We start from the raw sequence: 18,488 nt of genomic DNA, 5'->3' as shown, positions 1-18,488 counted from the left end.
TCATTTTGTGAAGACAAATAGCCTATTTGTAGGGGTGTACAACGGGCGGGTCGATAATATTTTATTAAATTTTTTGATCAAAATTATAACCCGTTTAACCCACATAACCCGTATATAAAAAAATAGATGGGTTGAGTTGGATTATGGGTGAGTTAAGTAAAGAATTTTTTTAACCCAGTATAATCGGATTGAATTCAAATTTTAATAAAATATTATTGACCCGCCCGTTGTACACCCCTACTCCTAAGAAACCAAGTGTTAAACTCCCCCCGTCAGAAAAATAATATTTGAAATTTATGGAAGTAATTTCATTTAACCCCCTTAAATATCTTCAATTTTGTTACGATTCTGCAAAATAAGAAGTCTCTTGTACCCCTGGAAAACATAAAAATACCAACCATACCATTTAACAATATCACGCAGAAAGAAAACTAAAAGTTTCCCACCTTGCTCACTACCGCGTGTGAAAATATATAAAATTTAAAGGCAAATTTTAGAAAAATGCATGAAAGCTCCCAGCTGAGTCACTCGAAATCCACAAAGCCATGAACAAAATCTTTTTAACATCTCTCAACCAATCACATGTCCCCAAATCACCTCTTCCCTCGTCGCCTTATCCCTCCCCTCCCCACCCAAATCCCTTTCTTCCTTCCCTTATCCTCTCCCCCATCAAATACAATCCTTAGAAAACAAATCAACAAAGAAATCATTCTCTAAACTCTAAAGCCAGATAGAAGATTTTCATTTTGCATCAGCAATGGCAAGCCTCACCTCCATCCCCACTCTCACTCCTTCAAAAATCCTTTCTCAATCCAAAACCCGTCTTGCACCAGTCACCTGCTCTCTCTCTCAAGAAAACAACAACACTGGTGCCGTCTCGAACTCGCTAAAATCCTTCTCGGCTGCATTAGCTCTCTCTTCCCTCCTGCTCACCTCTACCCCGCCACCAGCTTCAGCCGACATCTCAGGTTTGACACCATGCAAGGAATCCAAGGCCTTCGCCAAACGCGAAAAACAATCCATCAGAAAACTCGAATCCTCCCTCAAAAAGTATGCGCCCGACTCCGCTCCAGCACTCGCAATCAATGCCACCATAGAAAAAACCAAGCGTCGGTTTGATAACTACGGCAAGTTCGGGCTGCTGTGCGGGACTGACGGGCTGCCGCATTTGATTGTGAACGGCGACCAAAGGCACTGGGGCGAGTTCATAACGCCCGGCTTGCTGTTCTTATACATTGCCGGGTGGATCGGGTGGGTCGGTAGGAGTTATCTGATCGCGATCAAAGATGAGAAGAAGCCGGCCATGAAGGAGATCATCATTGATGTACCGCTTGCCACAAGCCTGGTGGGGAGGGGCTTCATCTGGCCAGTTGCGGCATACAGGGAGCTCATTAATGGTGATCTGGTTGTCGACGATGCTGACGTGGCAACTTACTGAGATGCCACGTAGGTGTGGTGTGGTGGATTGGAGGTGAACTTTGCTTTTTAGATTATTTGTCGTGGGGTGTTTGTGGGAGGATGTATGATGTGAATGATGTTGTCATATAATTTAATTCAAGTAGTAAATTTCACGACATGTTTTTAAATTTAATTCCGAGTGTAAAGAAGTTTCAATCTAGTGCATGTCTAGTGAACAATATCTGGTTACCTCGCTCATGCATGTTATCATTTTTTTCCTTTTGTTGTTATGTTGTTATGTTAATTCCTATTGCAATATATTATTATTACTTATAATAATATCATTATCGGTGGCCGAGCTATTCACAATGAGTGATTTCATAAAAAAAAATGTAATTTGATCCAATTTTTGTTATATATAAAAGATAAAAATAACTAGCATGTTCTTAAGCTCGCTTAACTGTTAAACCAATTAAAATTATTTCCGATGACGAATACAAACAGTAAAATTAATATACTTTACAAGTGATATATGTAGGTGTCAAATTTATAAATTTTAAAATTAATTTAATATAAAGTAAAAAGTTTATAAGTTAATTTTAAAAGTAAAGTTGGCGTGTGCCATGCTCATCGAGATGATTTGGTGAGCACAACTTCAAAAATATATCATATTTATTTTAAATGACGAATCCAAATCGTTTAAACCCAACAACTCCATGAGAGATGCGTGTACATGCAAAATTTTGAATTCATTTAGTACAAAGTCAAGCAGTAAAAATAATAATGAAAAATGAATGTATTAAAGAAACTTATAATTTATTTATTTTTACCGCTTGACTTTGTACTAAACGAATTTGAAAATTAAAAAAAAAATCATGTATACGCATCCCTTGTGGAGTACTTGAGTTTCAACAGCATGGATTCGTCGTTTGAAGTCAATATTGTAGATTTTTAAAGTTGTGCTCATCAGACCCTCTCGGAGCCTAACACACACTAGTTTTGCTTTAATTTTAATACGTTTATTATTCGTCGTTTTATACTATTTAACTTTATACTAAATCAATTTGATAATTTATACATTTGACATGTGAACGCATCATCACTCGTAAAGCTGATCAATTTCGACAATTTGAATTCGTCATCTAAAATCATTCCGATAAATTTTAGAGTTAAGCTCACCTGAATACTTAGAACTTAACAACACTCGCTCAAAGTAGATTAGTTTTTAACAATTTGAATTTGTCATCTAAAATCATTCCAATAAATTTAGAATTAAGCTCACCAAAGTACTTAAAACTTAACAACGCTCGCTTTTTATCTTTTGTCCTAATCAGAACTATGAAGGTCGCACTATTTTGCAAGCTCTCGCAACTAGTCAAAACAAAATCAAAATGTTGTAATTTTTTATGTGCACATAGAATTGAACAGTTTTATTTTGGTATTTGAGTTTAAATTTTAAGTTATTTATGTTTAATAAATAAAAACATAATGAAAACACAAAAATAAGACATTTAAATCCTTCTTATAATTTTATCAATAATTTTCTCAAAATATTTTGCTCATCCACAGCCCACAGGAGCTGTTCCTACTCGAAAGGAAATTGTTGACTATGACCGGCCGGTGGCCGCATGATTGTTTGTTTCCTAATTGTTATTTATATATATCATGCACTGTTTCTATTTTTTTTTTGACAAGACTGCACTGTTTCTATTTTAATGAGAGTAACAACTTCATCGTGTTAAGAAAATAAAATATGCTTTAAGGATCAGATGACTGACATAAAATATAATTGAATGCGTACTTAGATGAAAATGAAAAGTAATGTGATTATGGACAGAATAAATAAGAATTTGAAAATCAGTTTCTGATTTAGGTGACAAAGGTAATATTTAATGTATGAGAGATTACAAATTTGAAATCCGAATAGAAGAATTCTTTATGGATATTAAATAGTTGAATAGCTTGATTCTCAACATCGTTATCTCTATTTTCAAAGTTTAAATTGTCGATCCAAACCGTTCAATATGATCTTCGTATTAAAATGTACTTGGATACAAAATTTTATATTTTTTGAAATTATTTTGCTATAAAATATGTACAAAATTACTGTTTTTAGAATATTTTAGACCATTCATAAATAGTAATTTTGTCGTACCTCTCCAAACAATTAGTAAAAAAAAAAATATAAATTATAAAATTTGTAAATGGTTCAGATCGATTATTTAGGCTTTGAAAATAGAGATAATGAAGTTGGGGCATGATAGAGGCACAAAACCAATAAAGCATTTTAACCCCACTCATATTTTGCATGACACCTGACTAGGGCTCGCAAAAAAATTTGTAGTTCGTGATTCGATTTAGGTTTGATTCGAGTTTAATTCGATTCGAAATGGGTTCGAATTGAAACGAACCAAACCAGGTGTGGTTCGAAATTAATTCAAACCAAACTCAAACCTAGCCTGGTTCGATTGAAATGGGTTCGCGAACTTTTATGGTTTGAATCTCATAATAACATCGGCCGTTCATCTACCTAATGAAATTAAAATCCAAGATAGAGAGTCATAATTTAACTTACTTAACCGACGCTCCCTCGCTCTCAAATCTCAGTAATCTAGTTCTCTCTCCGCCTCTCCCTAACTCACTCTCCCTCTTGCTTTAAAACCTAGCCGACGCTCTCGGTGACTGGCTGTCGCTCTCTGCCTTCTCTACCTTTCGGATTCTCACTTCATTAGATGGTCCGATTAAGGATTTGATCGAGTGAGCACTCGAGGTATGATTACTACATATTTCAGTTTTTGTACTTAATCCTCTTTATACGATTATTTGTTGTGATGTATTTTTTCATAAATAATTTTTCAATTTAAAAACACTCATTTCATACTTGTAAAAGTAAGCCATGTAAATTTTGTCTCGCAAGAAAAAATTAATGTATAAATTACCGGTATAACTAGGGATGCTAAAAAATAATTTAGTTCGTGATTCGATTTGGGTTCGATTTGAAAAATGTGTAGTTCGCAATTAATTCGATTCGAAACGAATCAAATCAGGTTCGGTTCGAAGCGAATCAAACCAAACTCAAACCTAGGATAAGTTTGATTCTGGTCGATTCGTTGCCACCCCTACACCTGACAAGTCAAGTTACCATTTACCAAGCCTTTTTAATTGTTGAATCAATTATTAATTATTGTGAAATTTAGTCGTGTAGATGGAAAATTTTCAATTTTATACTAATTAATATATCGATCAATTAATACGAAGTACGTATAATTCAATGTATAATAATAATCTACGTATTCCATGATCATTTATCAAAATCTGTATATATTAGTTTTATGTTGCATTTCTAATTTTAAAAAGTAAATTCTTTCTCCAATACTTATATTTATTTTCGAGACGAAACTCAAAATATAGTCTTTGTTACTATAATAAGATAGATTATACAATTAAAAATTTATTTTTATTTGCAGTCAGTTTATGCACTTATCCTACTTAAATCCATCCGAGTCAGATTCACTGAAAATTAACCGACAATATTAAGCATAGAAAAAAGGGACCATGCACAATATATATCTGATATTTTCAATTCTTTGACACTTAAAGCATGTTTTATTATTTACTAAAATATTTGAAAATTATAATAGCTAGTATATACTAAATTTTAATAATACATTAAATACTTAAATTATATAAAATTTAATAAAATGTAATTCAAACACTGAAAAAATAATAGACCGACACTATTCTTTTGAATTAGAGTAAGGGTTAGATGCTATGGATAACAAAATGTCTTATGTGCTACGGTTTCAAAAACTTATCGTATAAACTTTAAATTTCTATCTAAGTAGCTCAATAAATTGTTTATATAATGAACTTGTAGAATACTAATTTTTCTATTTTTGAATTTTTTTTACTATTTTGTATGATTTATGAAAGATGGCAAAAAATAACCTAAAACATTGATAATTTTCTTTGATTTTTAAGCCTTTTTTTTACATCTTTCATAAATTATAAAAAATAGTAAAAAAAATTTAAAAATAATAAAAGTTGGCATTCTACAAATTCATTATATAATCAATTTATTAAACTACTTAAATTAAAGTTTGAAATTTATATGATGATAGATTTTTGAAGTCATAACATGGAAGACATTATGCTATCTATAGCATCTAAGTCTTACTTTGAATTATATAAAATTATAGACCGACATTATTCTTTTGAGAAAATCTTCGACATGATTTTGAAATTATCAACTTTGTCAATTATCTTGTTTCCGTTTCAAAAAATAATAGCGAATTAGCATATTAGCAGCTATTCTAAATAGTAAAACATATTGTTTGTATGTTGAGCAAAGCTAAAGTGTGATGTGCTCATCAAGATGGTTTGATGAACACAATTCTAAAAGTATATTGGATCGATTTCAAACGCCGAATCCAAACCGTTGAAATCTATGTACTTCATGAGTGATGCATGTATATGTAAAATTTTAAAAGTTTTCAGTTTATTTGCTACAAGGTCAAGTGGTAAAAAAAAAATAGTAAAAATTAATTCGATATACTTTTAGAGTTGTGCTCATCAAACCATTTTAGTGAACACATCACACCCTAACTTCGCTATTGTCTGTTCATAGTTATTCTAAATAATAGTTGTTTTCGAATTAACTACTTTCTTTGTAAATTTTTTTTTTTTAAGTAGTAAGAACATATCTTTTCATCAGATTTTCTATCACATCTTCAGAAATTGAAATTTGTTAGTACTGTTTTAAATGATTTCACAGTGGATCAAATTTGTATAGATCTAGAAACAATCTTTTAAAAATCATCGACGGTCGTAATTCCGGGTGAGAATCGGATAAGTTCTATATTCATCGTCTAGTTCAGAAACAAATAAATTTCCGTGTGTCTGCTGATCTGTTGAAAAAGACAAAAAGAACAAAAAAGAAAAAGGAAACTTCTTTGTAGTCTTTCGTCACATCAAGTACATACATTTTTTTTCACATTCAATTTATTCTTTGATTTTCATAAAAAAAAAAATATAAATATTGACGTTCATTCGCTCTCTAGTAGACGTGCGTAAAAATCTATGGTGTTCTTATGATCAGAAACTCCCCTGGGCCCTCTGCAACGCTACGTGTCAATTATTGCATCTAACAACACCGTGTCTCCTGTTCGGTCATATGCCACAAATTCTCTTTCCCAGAAAATCCAGCGACACCAGTACAAGTTGCGAGTTGCGACTCTCCCCTCTCTTGCTCCAGGAAAGGATAGAAAGGAGGAAGAAACAGGCGATCGGCGCATCTCAAATCTTCTTTCGATCCATATATAAATTAATTCAAAAAATCAAAGAAATTCGGGAATACGGGTAAGTCCCTCCTTTCTCCTTCCCTCTCTTCTTTCAAAACTTCCCAGGGTTTTGTATCCCTAATTTTTTTAGGGTTTGTTGTAGTTTTTACTAAAGCTCCGACCTCTCTGTACAGATCCGAGTGTTCATGGCGGAAATTGATTCGTCGTCCCAGGAGAGGATTGTTAATGCGAACGAGGAAGAACGAAACCAGGGAGAAATAGAGAAAATCGGGAAAAATGTTCAGGGAGAGAAAGGAGAGCAATTCGAAACCTCTCCAACGGAGAAGGAGTCTGAATCAACGAACGAGAAGCCTGCGGATAACGCTCCTGAGACCAACGTGTCAGCTGCCTCACCGGTTCCACCTCAAACTCTGTACAACGAGTATGCCACTCGGGTGGCTCAGGTAATGCGTACTTACTTGAGCAGCGGTGCTGTAGGACCCATTATTAACTCGGCGCGTGGTACATCAGGCAATGTGGGCGGTGAATGTTGTAAGGCCATGATGGAGGTTGTCAGAAAGCAACATGACAAATGGGTTGTGACTAAGCTTGAGATAGAGCACAACCATGTAACTGTGCAAAATTTGGGTGAGGAAAGTTCAAATTTACAGAATTCGGGGGATGAAAACATGGTCTCAGTACCAACAATTGGGATGGAATTTGAATCAGTTGAGGGTGCAAAGGTTTTCTACAACGAGTATGGGGAGAAAGCAGGTTTTAAGACCCGAACTGGGTCAAACAGACGTTCTGCCAATAGTGGCGCTCTTACAATGCAAAGGTTTGTCTGTCATAAAGGGGATTACAAGACAGGTACAGGATCTAATGCAGGTCGGATGAGACGAGTGTATAGAAAAAAATCAACTGAGACCGAGGAAGACGGGCCGGTTGCGAAAAGAACACGGGGTAGCAGGTCAAAGACTGAAGTGATTGAATTGGCGAGCTCTGGAGAAGATGAAGAGACAGAGAGTGACGATGGTAGGGCTGGCAAGGGTAAAAAAGGAAAGAAGGGTAAAAATAAGAAACGAGTTGCCGGGTCTGGATCAGGTGCTGGTGGTAGCCTATTGTACAGGCTGATTCGAGTGCCTCATCACAATAATGAAGAGAGGAGAAGAATATTGTTAAAGTATCTGAATAAAAGGCGGAATAGGGGTGTTATTGGGAGGCCTGGAAAGGTAATAGTTTGATGATTATTGGGTTTTTATTTGTGTTTAGATTCTATTTGAGTGTGCTCGAAGTGTAATTTTGCAATTTGTGTTGTTATTTTTATGTAGATTGCCTCGAGGCAAGCAATTGCTGAAAAGCGTAAGAGAGGAAGGGGTGGAAAGTTCCTCTCAACTGATGAATCATTGGTAATTTAGATAGTTACTAGTTATACCAATTTACATTCCACATGCACTTAAGCAAGAACATTTGCCTTAATAGAAATACTAGTATGATCTAAAGTTTGCAATATGAGGTCTAGTGCTTTTGTGCAAAGACTAACTACTACAACAAGAATGTTCTTTTAGAAACTTCTTTAATTACTTTTGACTTTCTGTTTAAAACAGTTGTCTGTTTTTGAAATTTCAAGTAGATGCAGTAGGAAATACCTGGAATGCCACATTGGTATCCTCCTTTGTTTCATTTTTCACTGATTTTGTGGCTTCTGTTTTTATTTAGTATTTTTACCTTTTTGTTTCAGACTACAGGAAAAACTCCAGGGAGACGCTCTGGGAAAAAACAAACAGAGGTAACAATTTTTAAAATACTAGCCAGTTCTGCACATAGGGGTACGTTGGTTGTACCTGAAAGTTTGTGGTGCGGCATAACTTGTTAATGCAAAATAAACAAACTCAAAGGAAACAATTAAAACACAGTAAGCGCCTCCACAGCAAAAAAAAGTAAGGCTACTTACCAAATTCCCAGTATGTATTTACTGGTGTGATCTTAAGATTGTATGGATTTTGTAGTTCTATTAATACAACTTTAACATAGACTTGTTACTTAATTTCAGACCACGCCAACAGGCCAAGTTGCAGCTGTACCAGCCTACACATTGATGTACTGGCCAGTATATTCATATCAAGGTCTGGCAGGTACCGGTACCAGTACCAGCACCCCTGTGCGTCCACGACCCCGGTCCCAGCCCCGTGTGGTACTACTCTTTGATGTCAGTTTTGATTTACTTATGTTGAATACATGTCACAGTGGTGCGTCTAGCTACAATGATTATAAGATAAATACGCCTCTCTTCAGGATGCCAACAACATTGATCTGATAATAGGAAACTAGTAGTAATACCTGGACACCGATATCATACATGTACTAATACGGGTACCGATCTCTGGTTCCAGACGTTTTGTATTATCTGGTAAATTATTACCTTGTAAACTTATTTTGACGCAGTAGAAATACTGAAACTTCAAAATATCCGTTATATCTGGCTTCCTGCAATTGGTAACATTTTTCCTTATTTGGCTTTATCTAACTAATTTCTTGTTTCAACCCTTTTCTTTTAGCTCACGTATAAAGAAAATGAAACACCTGAACCTGACCCAACAGAAGAGATCACCGCAGATCCGGGAGGTGAACCTAAACTTGGCATGGTTTTTGAAAATGAAGAAAAGGCACATGATTTCTACTCCAAATATGCAATGAAAATTGGCTTCACCATACGAAAGGGGTGGTGGGACCGTGCTGGCCGTAGCGTAACTAAGTCCCGCTCTTTTGTGTGCTCCAAGGAAGGCTATCGGCCCCGCTCCAACAGCTCAAACCCTAAGAGGCCACCGCCAGAGACCCGTACCAATTGTGGGGCCCACATGACAATTAAAATTACTGTTAGTAATAAGTACGTTGTGACAGAGTTTGTATCTCATCATAATCATGAGCTAGAACCATTGTTGATGGATATTCAAGCTTTACGCAAGCAAAATTTATTAGCCAAGGTTGTACGAACACCACGGACAAAGGAGAAGGAGAAAGAACAGGCAATAGTTGTGCACCAAGAAAAAGAGAGAGAAAATGACAATGAGATAGAGGCACCAGTGTACATACCTGATGAGTACAAGAACTATGTGAGGTCAAAATTAATTACAAAAATGCCCCAGGGTGATGCTGGTGTAATATGCGAGTACATGCAAAAGGTCAAGGGAGAAAACCCCAATTACTTTTACTCGGTTCAATTGGATGAAACTGACCAAGTAACTAATGTATTCTGGGCTGATGCTAAATCCATTAACGACTACCACCATTTCGGTGATGTTGTTTGTTTTGACACTCGGTATAAGATTGAGAATTATGGTCGCCCGCTTGCTTTATTTCTTGGTCTCAACCATCACCGCCAAATTGTAATTTTTGGCATGGCTTTGATGTATGACGAGTCATTGGCATCATTTAAATGGCTATTCGAAACCTTCAAATCAGCCATGTCTGGGAAGCAGCCAAAAACCCTGCTCACAGACCAGGGAGACGCAATGTCTGAATCTATTTCAGCCATCTGGCCCGGTACAATGCACAGGATATCTGTGCTCCATATTTACCAGAATGCCACCAGAGAGCTTGAGCATGTTATGCAAGGTTCTAACTTCTCGGTGGAGTTTGCGGGGTGCTTGAATGGTTGTGGTGAAGAGACTGAGCTCGCCTCAGCCTGGGACCTCTTGTTAGAGAAATATGACCTCAAGGACAATGAGTGGATGAATAAATTATACATGGATAAGGAGAAGTGGGCTTCACTATATGCCCGTGATGTGTTCACTGCTGATATCTCGGCTACATTACAAGGCGACAACATGACCTTGACTTTGAAAGAGTATCTCAAGCCTGAGCTTGGGATTTTAACATGTCTTAAGCAACTCGAGCAGTTTGTCGAGGAGAGAAGGTTTCATGAGCAACAAGCTGATTACTTAGCAGGCCAGGGGGTTCCACGGGGCCACAACAACTATCGTCTGCTCTGGCAAACCGTGAACGTCTACACGCCAGCAGTCTTCAATTTGTTCAAGCATGAGTTTGACATGTTTGTCATGTGTACAGCTTTCACTTGTGGTGAGGTTGGGTCGGTGTCAGAGCACCAGGTAACTGTGAAGGATAGGCCACCTATACATTTCGTCAGGTTTGACTCATCAGACCTCTCTGCCATGTGCACATGCAAGAAATTTGAGTCGACGGGCATCCCATGCTGCCACATCTTAAAAATATTTGACATAAAAAACATTAAGGAACTTCCCCCACAATACATTCTGCACAGGTGGAGGAAGGATGCAAAATTGGAAAATTTGCGGGAGAATCATGGTTTAGGATTTGATGATGACCCAAGGTCATCCTTGGCAAAACGCTATGGGTCACTGTGCAGGATCCTGTATCGGGTTGCAGCTCGTGCAGCGGAGAACCAAGAGGGTTACCTGTTTATGCAGAACCAGGCAGCGCAGCTAATTGACCAGGTGGAGAAAGTTTTACAGGCCCGAGTAATGGACAAGGGGGCGAATGTCAGTGGTGGGGCGCTCAAGGGGATGCAACATATTTTGGGGTCAGGAGAGGGGACAAGTGGGGAGACAAAGAGAAAGAAGAAGAGTTTAGGTAAGAGACAGAACAATGGGGTTGATGTGAGTGGTGGTGGCAGTAAGAGGAAGAAGGCACGTCAAGGTCTTTGTTTCAGTCTCTATGTTATATTTTTTTTTTATAAAGGAAACGAGGATAAGATTTTCTTGGATAGGTTGGGGTTTGGGTAATGAAGATTACATACGGTAACCTTAAGTTCCTAAATCTTTATATGTTTTCTTTCTTCTAAACAAAGAATGATTGAGAGAGATTGGATTTTTGGCTTGTTTGGGATTCTTTTTGAACTTAGGATCAACTTTTATTATTTCTTTTTTGTGTGCTGGACTGGTGGGGGGGGGGTCACTAAATGATATTTAGTATTAAGATGTACAAAACCTAGTTCAATTAATCGATCAAGTGATTGTGTTGTGGTTTTTCTAATTAATATAGGTGTTTCAGAGGATCACCAACTTGCAATTAGGGCTGAAGAGCCCCCACCACCAACAAATGAAATTCCTGCAAGGAATGCGCCACCACCTTTCCTTACACCAAGTCAGCTTATGCAGGTGTTTTTCTTGTAATTGGGAGTATCTACTCTTTTCGACAAATATGAACTAACTTTTGGACCTGTTGTAATATTATTTTTCTTGTTCAATTTAGGCACCATATGTCACCAATCCCCAGTTTGCGCTTGGTGCAGTGCAAGGATTTCATGGCATGACGCAATTTAGTCAGGTAATTTCCATGCTACAGTGTGAATATCAAATTTAAAAGTTATACCAGTAGTAACAGTGGTAAAATAGTGACTATTGTTGTCATATGTTGTTAGTACTGTTTCTCATTGATGCTGTTATTGTTTTGAAATATTTCTTAGATTGTCCGTTTTATTTATCTTATAACTATTATGTATAATCAAACAGATGCAGGATTCATCAGCTGCTCTTCAGCAGCAGGCTTTTCACAGCAGCACTCAAATGACGCAGGTCAATGCAATAAACAATTACATGGTTGTTTAGAATAATTCTTTTGCCCCTGTACCCTGCTATTTAACCATGAAATATATTATTTCTTTCCTTTTGCAGGCCATACCACCAGCACCTGACATGCAGTCTCTCCAATTTCTCGGCAACAACCCACAACTGGTTGGTGCCAACCCACAAATGGTTGGTAATAATCAGCAACTGGGCCATCAAAACACCGATCAGGGACATTACACCATTCCAGTCTGGGATTTCCTGTGATGTAGCCTGTTGTTGTGCTCTGTTGATTATTGTCGCCATTGAGGTGGCGCCCCTTGTAAATTATTTTATATATGGTAATGATTTGCTTGTGTGTTTTCGTGTAAGCTTGTTTTTTTGAGGTGAATTTGTAATCGGGCATGGTAGTATTGACAAAGATGGTTAATTGTAGTTTTTGTTTGTGTTGTATCTTTCTGTTCTTGTAGTCTTATTGGCAGTGGTATCACACTGTTTAGGAATGTTATAATAATAGCTTATTGTAGCTAGTAGTTGGATCTTAACCTTGATAATAGTAATTTGCTCTTGTTCCAGGTAGAAGAATTTTTTTTTTTTTTTAATCTTTTATCTTTTACTGGTCCTGTTAGCGATAAATACTTTAGTTTGAACTCGAGTTTGATGTGCCTGTGAAACAAAAATTTCGTTTTTAGTACAAGCAACAGTGGATAAATTTTAGTTTTACCTGGAAATGTTTTGAAACGATGTCTAGGAATGGTTCTTCGACTCGTCTTTTATTAGTCAGGGTTGCAGTAATGCCTGTTTCCAGTAAACAAACAAAAATATCCATATTATTCTTCAAAGTGAAAGAGGATCTGGCACCACACTAAGGGTGGCTCAACATCCTTCTAATTTTAAAGATCTTAATTATGCATATTATAAATGTAAAGTAACAACACTTCAATTAAAAATATTTGAAGTATTCTAACAGTGTTTTCAAATGACAAGATAATATGATATTTACAACATTAAAACAACACTCTAACACTTCAATTGATGGTGTTTGGAGCACTCGAGTGGTGTCTCCAGAAGGCAACACTCTAATTAAAGGTGTTTAGAGCACTCTAGTAGTGTCTTCAGATTACAAGAGAAAAAACCAGTTGCAATCTTAATACAACACTCCAATTAAAAGTGTTTGAAGCACTCTAGTAGTGATTCTATATATCTAGATAACAGAACAATTACAATCCTAATACGACACTCCAATTGAAGATATTTGGAACACTCTAGTAGTGTCTCCAGATGACAAGATAATATGACATAAACAACTCAAATACAACTTTCCAATTGAAGGTGTTTGAAGCACTCTAGTACAAAACTCCAATTGATGGTGTTTGGAGCACTATAGTAGTGTCTCAAGATGGCAAAATAATAGGATTGTAAATACCCTATTATCTTGCCATTTGAAGACCCTACTAAAGTGCTCTAAACACCTTCAATTCAAGTGTTGTATTATAGTTGCAAATATCCTATTATTTTGCCATCTGGATACATTACTAGAATGCTCCAAACACGTTCAATTGGAGTGTTGTAAGGTTGTAAATGCCCTATTATCTTGCTATAAAGAGTCACCACTAGAGTGCTCCAAACACTTTCAATTGGAGTGTTGTATTAAGTTGTAAATGCCCTATTATCTAGCCATATAGAGACACTACTAGAGTTCTCCAAACATCTTCAATTGGAATGTTTTATTACGGTTGCAAATGCCCTATTATCTTGCCATCTAGAGACACAACTAGAGTGCTCCAAACATCATCAATTGGAGTGTTGTATTAAGGTTGCAACTGCCCTCTTCTCTTGCCATCTAGAAACATTACTAGAGTGTTGCAAACACCATCAATTGGAGTGTTGACTTAGGGTTGTAAATGCTCTATTATCATGTCATCTGAAGACATTACTAGAGTACTCCAAACACTTTCAATTGGAGTGTTGTATTAGGGTTGTAAATGCCATTTTATCTTGGAATATAAAAAACTACTAGAGTGCTCCAAACACATTCAATTGGAGTGTTGTATTAGAGTTGTAAATTCCCTATTATGTTGCTATATAGTGCTCCAAACACCTTCAATTGTAGTGTTGTATTAGGATTGTAAATGCCTTATTATTTTGCCATCTCAAGACATTACTAGAGTGCTCCAAACACCTTCAATTGAAGTGTTGTATTAGGGTTGTAAATACCCTAGAGACACTATCAGAGTGCTCCAAACAACAAACAGAGTGTTGCATTAGGGTTGTAAATACCCTTTTATCATGCCATATAGAAACACTACTAAAGTGCTCCAAACACCTTCAATTGAAGTGTTGTATTAGGGTTGTAAATGTCCTATTATCTTGCTATATAGAGTCACTACTAGAGTGCTCCAAACACCTTTAATTGGAGTGTTATATTAGAGTTGTAAATACTCTATTATCTTGCCATCTAAAAAACTCTATTAGAGTGCTTGAAACACCTTCAATTGGAGTGTTGTATTTGGGTTGGAAATAACCTATTATTTTGCCATATATAGACACTACTAAAGTGCTCCAAATACCTTCAATTGGAGTGTTGTAATAGGGTTGTAAATGCACTATTATTTTGCCATGTGTGCTGCAAACACCTTCAATTCGAGTGTTGTATTAGGGTTATAAATGCCGTATTATCTTGCCATATAGAGACAACTTGAGTGCTCTAAACACCATCAATTAGAGTGTTCTATTAGAGTTGTAAATGACTTATTATCTTGTCATCTGGAGACACTACTAGAGTGCCCGAAACACCTTCAATTGCAATATTGCCAACGCCCTTTTATCTTGGCATATAGAGACACGACTAGAGTGCTCTAAACACCTTCAATTGGAGTGTTGTATTAGGGTTGTAAATGGCCTATTATCATGACATCTATAGACACTACTCGAGTGCACCAAACAAAATCAATTGTAGTGTTGTATTAAGATTGTAAATTTTCTATTTTCATGTCATCTGGAGACACTATTAGAGTGCTCCAAACACCTTCAGTTGGAGTGTTGTTTTAGCGTTGTAAATAGCCTATTATCTTGGCATTCAGAGACACTACTAGAGTGCTCCAAACTTCTTTTATTGGAGGGTTCTATTAGAGTTGTAAATGCCCTATTATCTTGCTATATAAAGTCACTACTAGAGTGCTCCAAACTCCATCAATTGGAGTGTTATATTAGGAATAAAATGCCCTATTGTCTTGCCATCTGGAGACAATACTAGAGTGCTCCAAACACCTTCAATTGGAGTGTTGTATTATGGTTGTAAATGCCCTATTATCTTGTCATCTTGAGACACTACTAGAGTGCTTCAGACACCTTCAATTGGAGTGTTGTATCAGGGTTGTAAATGCCCTATTATATTGCTATATAGTGTCACTACTAGGGTGCTACAAACACCTTCAATTGGATTGTTCTCTTAGGGTTGTAAATGTCCTATTAACTTGTCATATGGAGACACTACTAGAGTGCTCCAAACACTTTTAATTGGGGTGTTATATTAGGGTTACAACTATCCTTTTCACAGGCCATATAGAGACATTACTAGAGTGCACCAAATACCTTCAATTGGAGTGTTGTTTTAGAGTTGTAAATGCATTATTTTCTTATTATCTGGAGATACTACTAGAGTGCCCCAAACACCTTCAATTAGAGTATTGTAAACGCTCTTTTATCTTGCAATATAGAGACACGACTAGAGTGCTCCAAACACCTTCAATTGAAGTGTTGTATTAGGGTTGTAAATGCCCTATTATTTTGCCATTTATAAACACTACTCGAGTGCTCCAAACAACATCAATTGAAGTGTTTTATTAGGATTGTAAATTTTCAATTATCATGTCATATGGAGACACAGCGTGCTCCAAACACCTTCAATTGGAATGTTGTTTTAGGGCTGTAAATGCCCTATTATCTTGTCATCCGGAGACACTACTTGAGTGCTCCAAATATGTTCTTTCGGAGGGTTGGATTAGGGTTGTAAATACTTTATTATTTTACTATATAGAGTCACTTCTAGAGAGCAGCAAACACCTTCAATTGGTGTGTTGTATTAGGATTGTAAATGCCCTATTGTCTTGCCATCTGGTGACAATACTAGAGTGCTCCAAACACCTTCAATTTAACTGTTGTATTAGGGTTGTAAATGATCTCTTATCTTGCCATTTGGAGACACTACTATTGTGCTCCAAACACCTTCAATTGGAGTGTTGTATTAGGGTTGTAAATGCCCTATTATCTTGCCATTTGATGACATTACTAGAGTGCTCCAAACACCTTCAATTGGAGTGTTGTATTACGGTTTTAAATGCCCTATTATCTTGCCATATAGAGATACTATTAGAGTGCTCCAAATACCTTCAATTGAAGTGTTGTACTACGGTGGTAAATGTCCTATTATTTTGCTATATAGAGTTACCACTAGAGTGCTCCAAATACATTCAATTGGATTGTTATATTAGGTTTGTAATTGCCCTCTTATCTAGCTATCTGGAGACACTACTAGAGTAATCCAAGCACCTTCAATTGGAGTGTTGTTTTATGGTTGTAAATGCCCTAATATCTTGCAATATAGAGAGACACTACTAGAGTGTTCCAAATACCTTCAATTGGAGTGTTGTTTTAGGGTTGTAAATGTCTTATTGTCTTGTCATCTGGAGACACTACTAGAGTGCCCCAAATACCTTCAATTTGAGTGTTGTAAATGCCCTTTTATCTTGCCATATTGAGACACGATTAGAGTGCTCCAAACACTTTCAATTGGAGTGTTGTATTAGGGTTGTAAATGCCCTAATATCTCGCTATCTATAGACACTACTACAGTGCTCCAAACACCTTCAATTGGAGTGTTATTTTCGGGTTGTAATTGCTCTATTATCTTGCCATATAGAGACATTACTAGAGTGCTCCAAACACCTTCAATTGGAGTGTTTCATTAGGGTTGTAAATGCCATATCATCTTGCCATCTGGAAACACTACTATAGTGCTCCAAACACCCTTAATTGGAGTGTTCTATTAGGGTTGTAAATGCCCTGTTATCATGTAATCTGGAGACATCACTAGAGTGCTCCAAACATCTTCAATTGGACTGTTGTCTTAGGGTCGTTAATGCCGTCTTATCTACCATCTGGAGACACTACTAGAGTGCTCCAAACACCTTCAATTGGAGTGTTTTATTAGGGTTACAACTACCCTATTATCTTGTCATCTCAAGACACTACTGGAGTGCTTCGAACACCTTAAATTGAAGGGTTGTATTAGGGTTGTAAATGCCATATTATCTTGTTATATAGAGTCACTACTAGAGTGCTACAAACACCTTCAATTGGAGTGCTGCATTAGGGTTGTAAATGCCAAATTATCTTGCCATATGGAGACACTACTATAATGCTCGAAACACCTTCAATTGGAGTGTTGTATTAGGGTTGTAAATACCCTATCTTGCTATATAGATTCAATACTAGAGCGCTCAAAACACCTTCAATTGGATTGTTGTATTAGGGCTATAAATGCCCTATTATCTTGCCATGTGGAGGCACAACTAGAGTGCTAAACACATTAAATTGGAGTGTTTGTATTAGGGGTGTAAATATCCACTTTACATACCATATGGAGATATTACTAGAGTGCTCCAAACACCTTCAATTGGAGTGTTGTATAAGGGTCGCAACTGCCCTATTATCTTGCCATTTATAGACACTACTACAGTGCTCCAAACACCTTCAATTGGAGTGTAAACGACCTTTTATCTTGCCATATACAAACATGACTAGAGTGCTGCAAACACATTCAATTGGAGTGTTGTATTAGGGTTGTAAATACCCTATTATCTTTGCCGTATAGAGACACTACTCGAGTGCTCCAAACACCATTAATTGGAGTGTTGTATTAGGGTTGTAAATGCCTTCATTTCTTGTCATCTGGAGACACTGCTAGAATGCCCCAAACACCTTCAATTGTAGTGTTGTAAACGCCCTTTTATCTTGCCATATTGAGACACGACTAGAGTGCTCCAAACACCTTCAATTCGAGTGTTGTATTAGGGTTGTAAATACCCTATTATCTTGCCATTTATAGACACTACTACAGTGCTCCAAACACCTTCAATTGGAGTGTTGTATTAGGATTGTAAATGCCCTCTTATCTAGCTATCTGAAGACACTACTAGAGTGATCCAAGCACCTTCAATTGGAGTGTTGTTTTAGAGTTGTAAATGCCCTATTATCTTGCCAT

General features: G+C 36.6%; 2 protein-coding genes across 3 annotated transcripts; both read left to right on the top strand.

The window, feature by feature from the left end:
- The first annotated feature begins 651 nt into the window (after nt 1–651).
- On the top strand, nt 652–1,639 carry PSAF (photosystem I subunit F). The gene has a single exon (XM_078307127.1). The coding sequence runs from the start codon at nt 758–760 to the stop codon at nt 1,436–1,438; it is 681 nt and encodes a 226-aa protein (XP_078163253.1). The 5' UTR covers nt 652–757; the 3' UTR covers nt 1,439–1,639.
- Nucleotides 1,640–6,577: 4,938 nt separating this feature from the next.
- Nucleotides 6,578–12,802, top strand: LOC144557727 (protein FAR1-RELATED SEQUENCE 7-like). Of its 2 annotated transcripts, XM_078306295.1 has the most exons (10): nt 6,578–6,756; nt 6,872–7,909; nt 8,009–8,086; nt 8,419–8,466; nt 8,731–8,871; nt 9,236–11,354; nt 11,700–11,815; nt 11,910–11,984; nt 12,170–12,232; nt 12,332–12,802. In XM_078306295.1, exons 2-10 carry the CDS (start codon nt 6,884–6,886, stop codon nt 12,488–12,490), a joined length of 3,825 nt encoding a protein of 1,274 aa, XP_078162421.1. In that variant the 5' UTR covers nt 6,578–6,756; nt 6,872–6,883; the 3' UTR covers nt 12,491–12,802. The 2 variants fall into 2 exon arrangements, with proteins under 2 accessions (XP_078162421.1, XP_078162422.1); XM_078306296.1 differs by lacking the exon at nt 8,731–8,871.
- The last annotated feature ends 5,686 nt before the right edge of the window (nt 12,803–18,488 follow it).

This window comes from Carex rostrata, chromosome 8 (assembly GCF_964058835.1).
Source record: "Carex rostrata chromosome 8, lpCarRost1.2, whole genome shotgun sequence".
Classification (NCBI taxonomy): Eukaryota; Viridiplantae; Streptophyta; class Magnoliopsida; order Poales; family Cyperaceae; genus Carex; species Carex rostrata.
Note: the sequence above shows the minus strand (reverse complement) of the source record. Positions and strands in the feature narration are given on the sequence as shown.

Excerpts from the sequence above, each read along its gene's own strand:
- PSAF (XM_078307127.1), top strand. The coding sequence starts at position 758 with ATGGCAAGCCTCACCTCCATCCCCACTCTCACTCCTTCAAAAATCCTT.
- LOC144557727 (XM_078306295.1), top strand. The coding sequence starts at position 6,884 with ATGGCGGAAATTGATTCGTCGTCCCAGGAGAGGATTGTTAATGCGAAC. Across the intron at positions 7,910-8,008 it reads TTATTGGGAGGCCTGGAAAG|ATTGCCTCGAGGCAAGCAAT; the intron begins GTAATAGTTTGA and ends ATTTTTATGTAG. Across the intron at positions 11,816-11,909 it reads CACCAAGTCAGCTTATGCAG|GCACCATATGTCACCAATCC; the intron begins GTGTTTTTCTTG and ends TGTTCAATTTAG.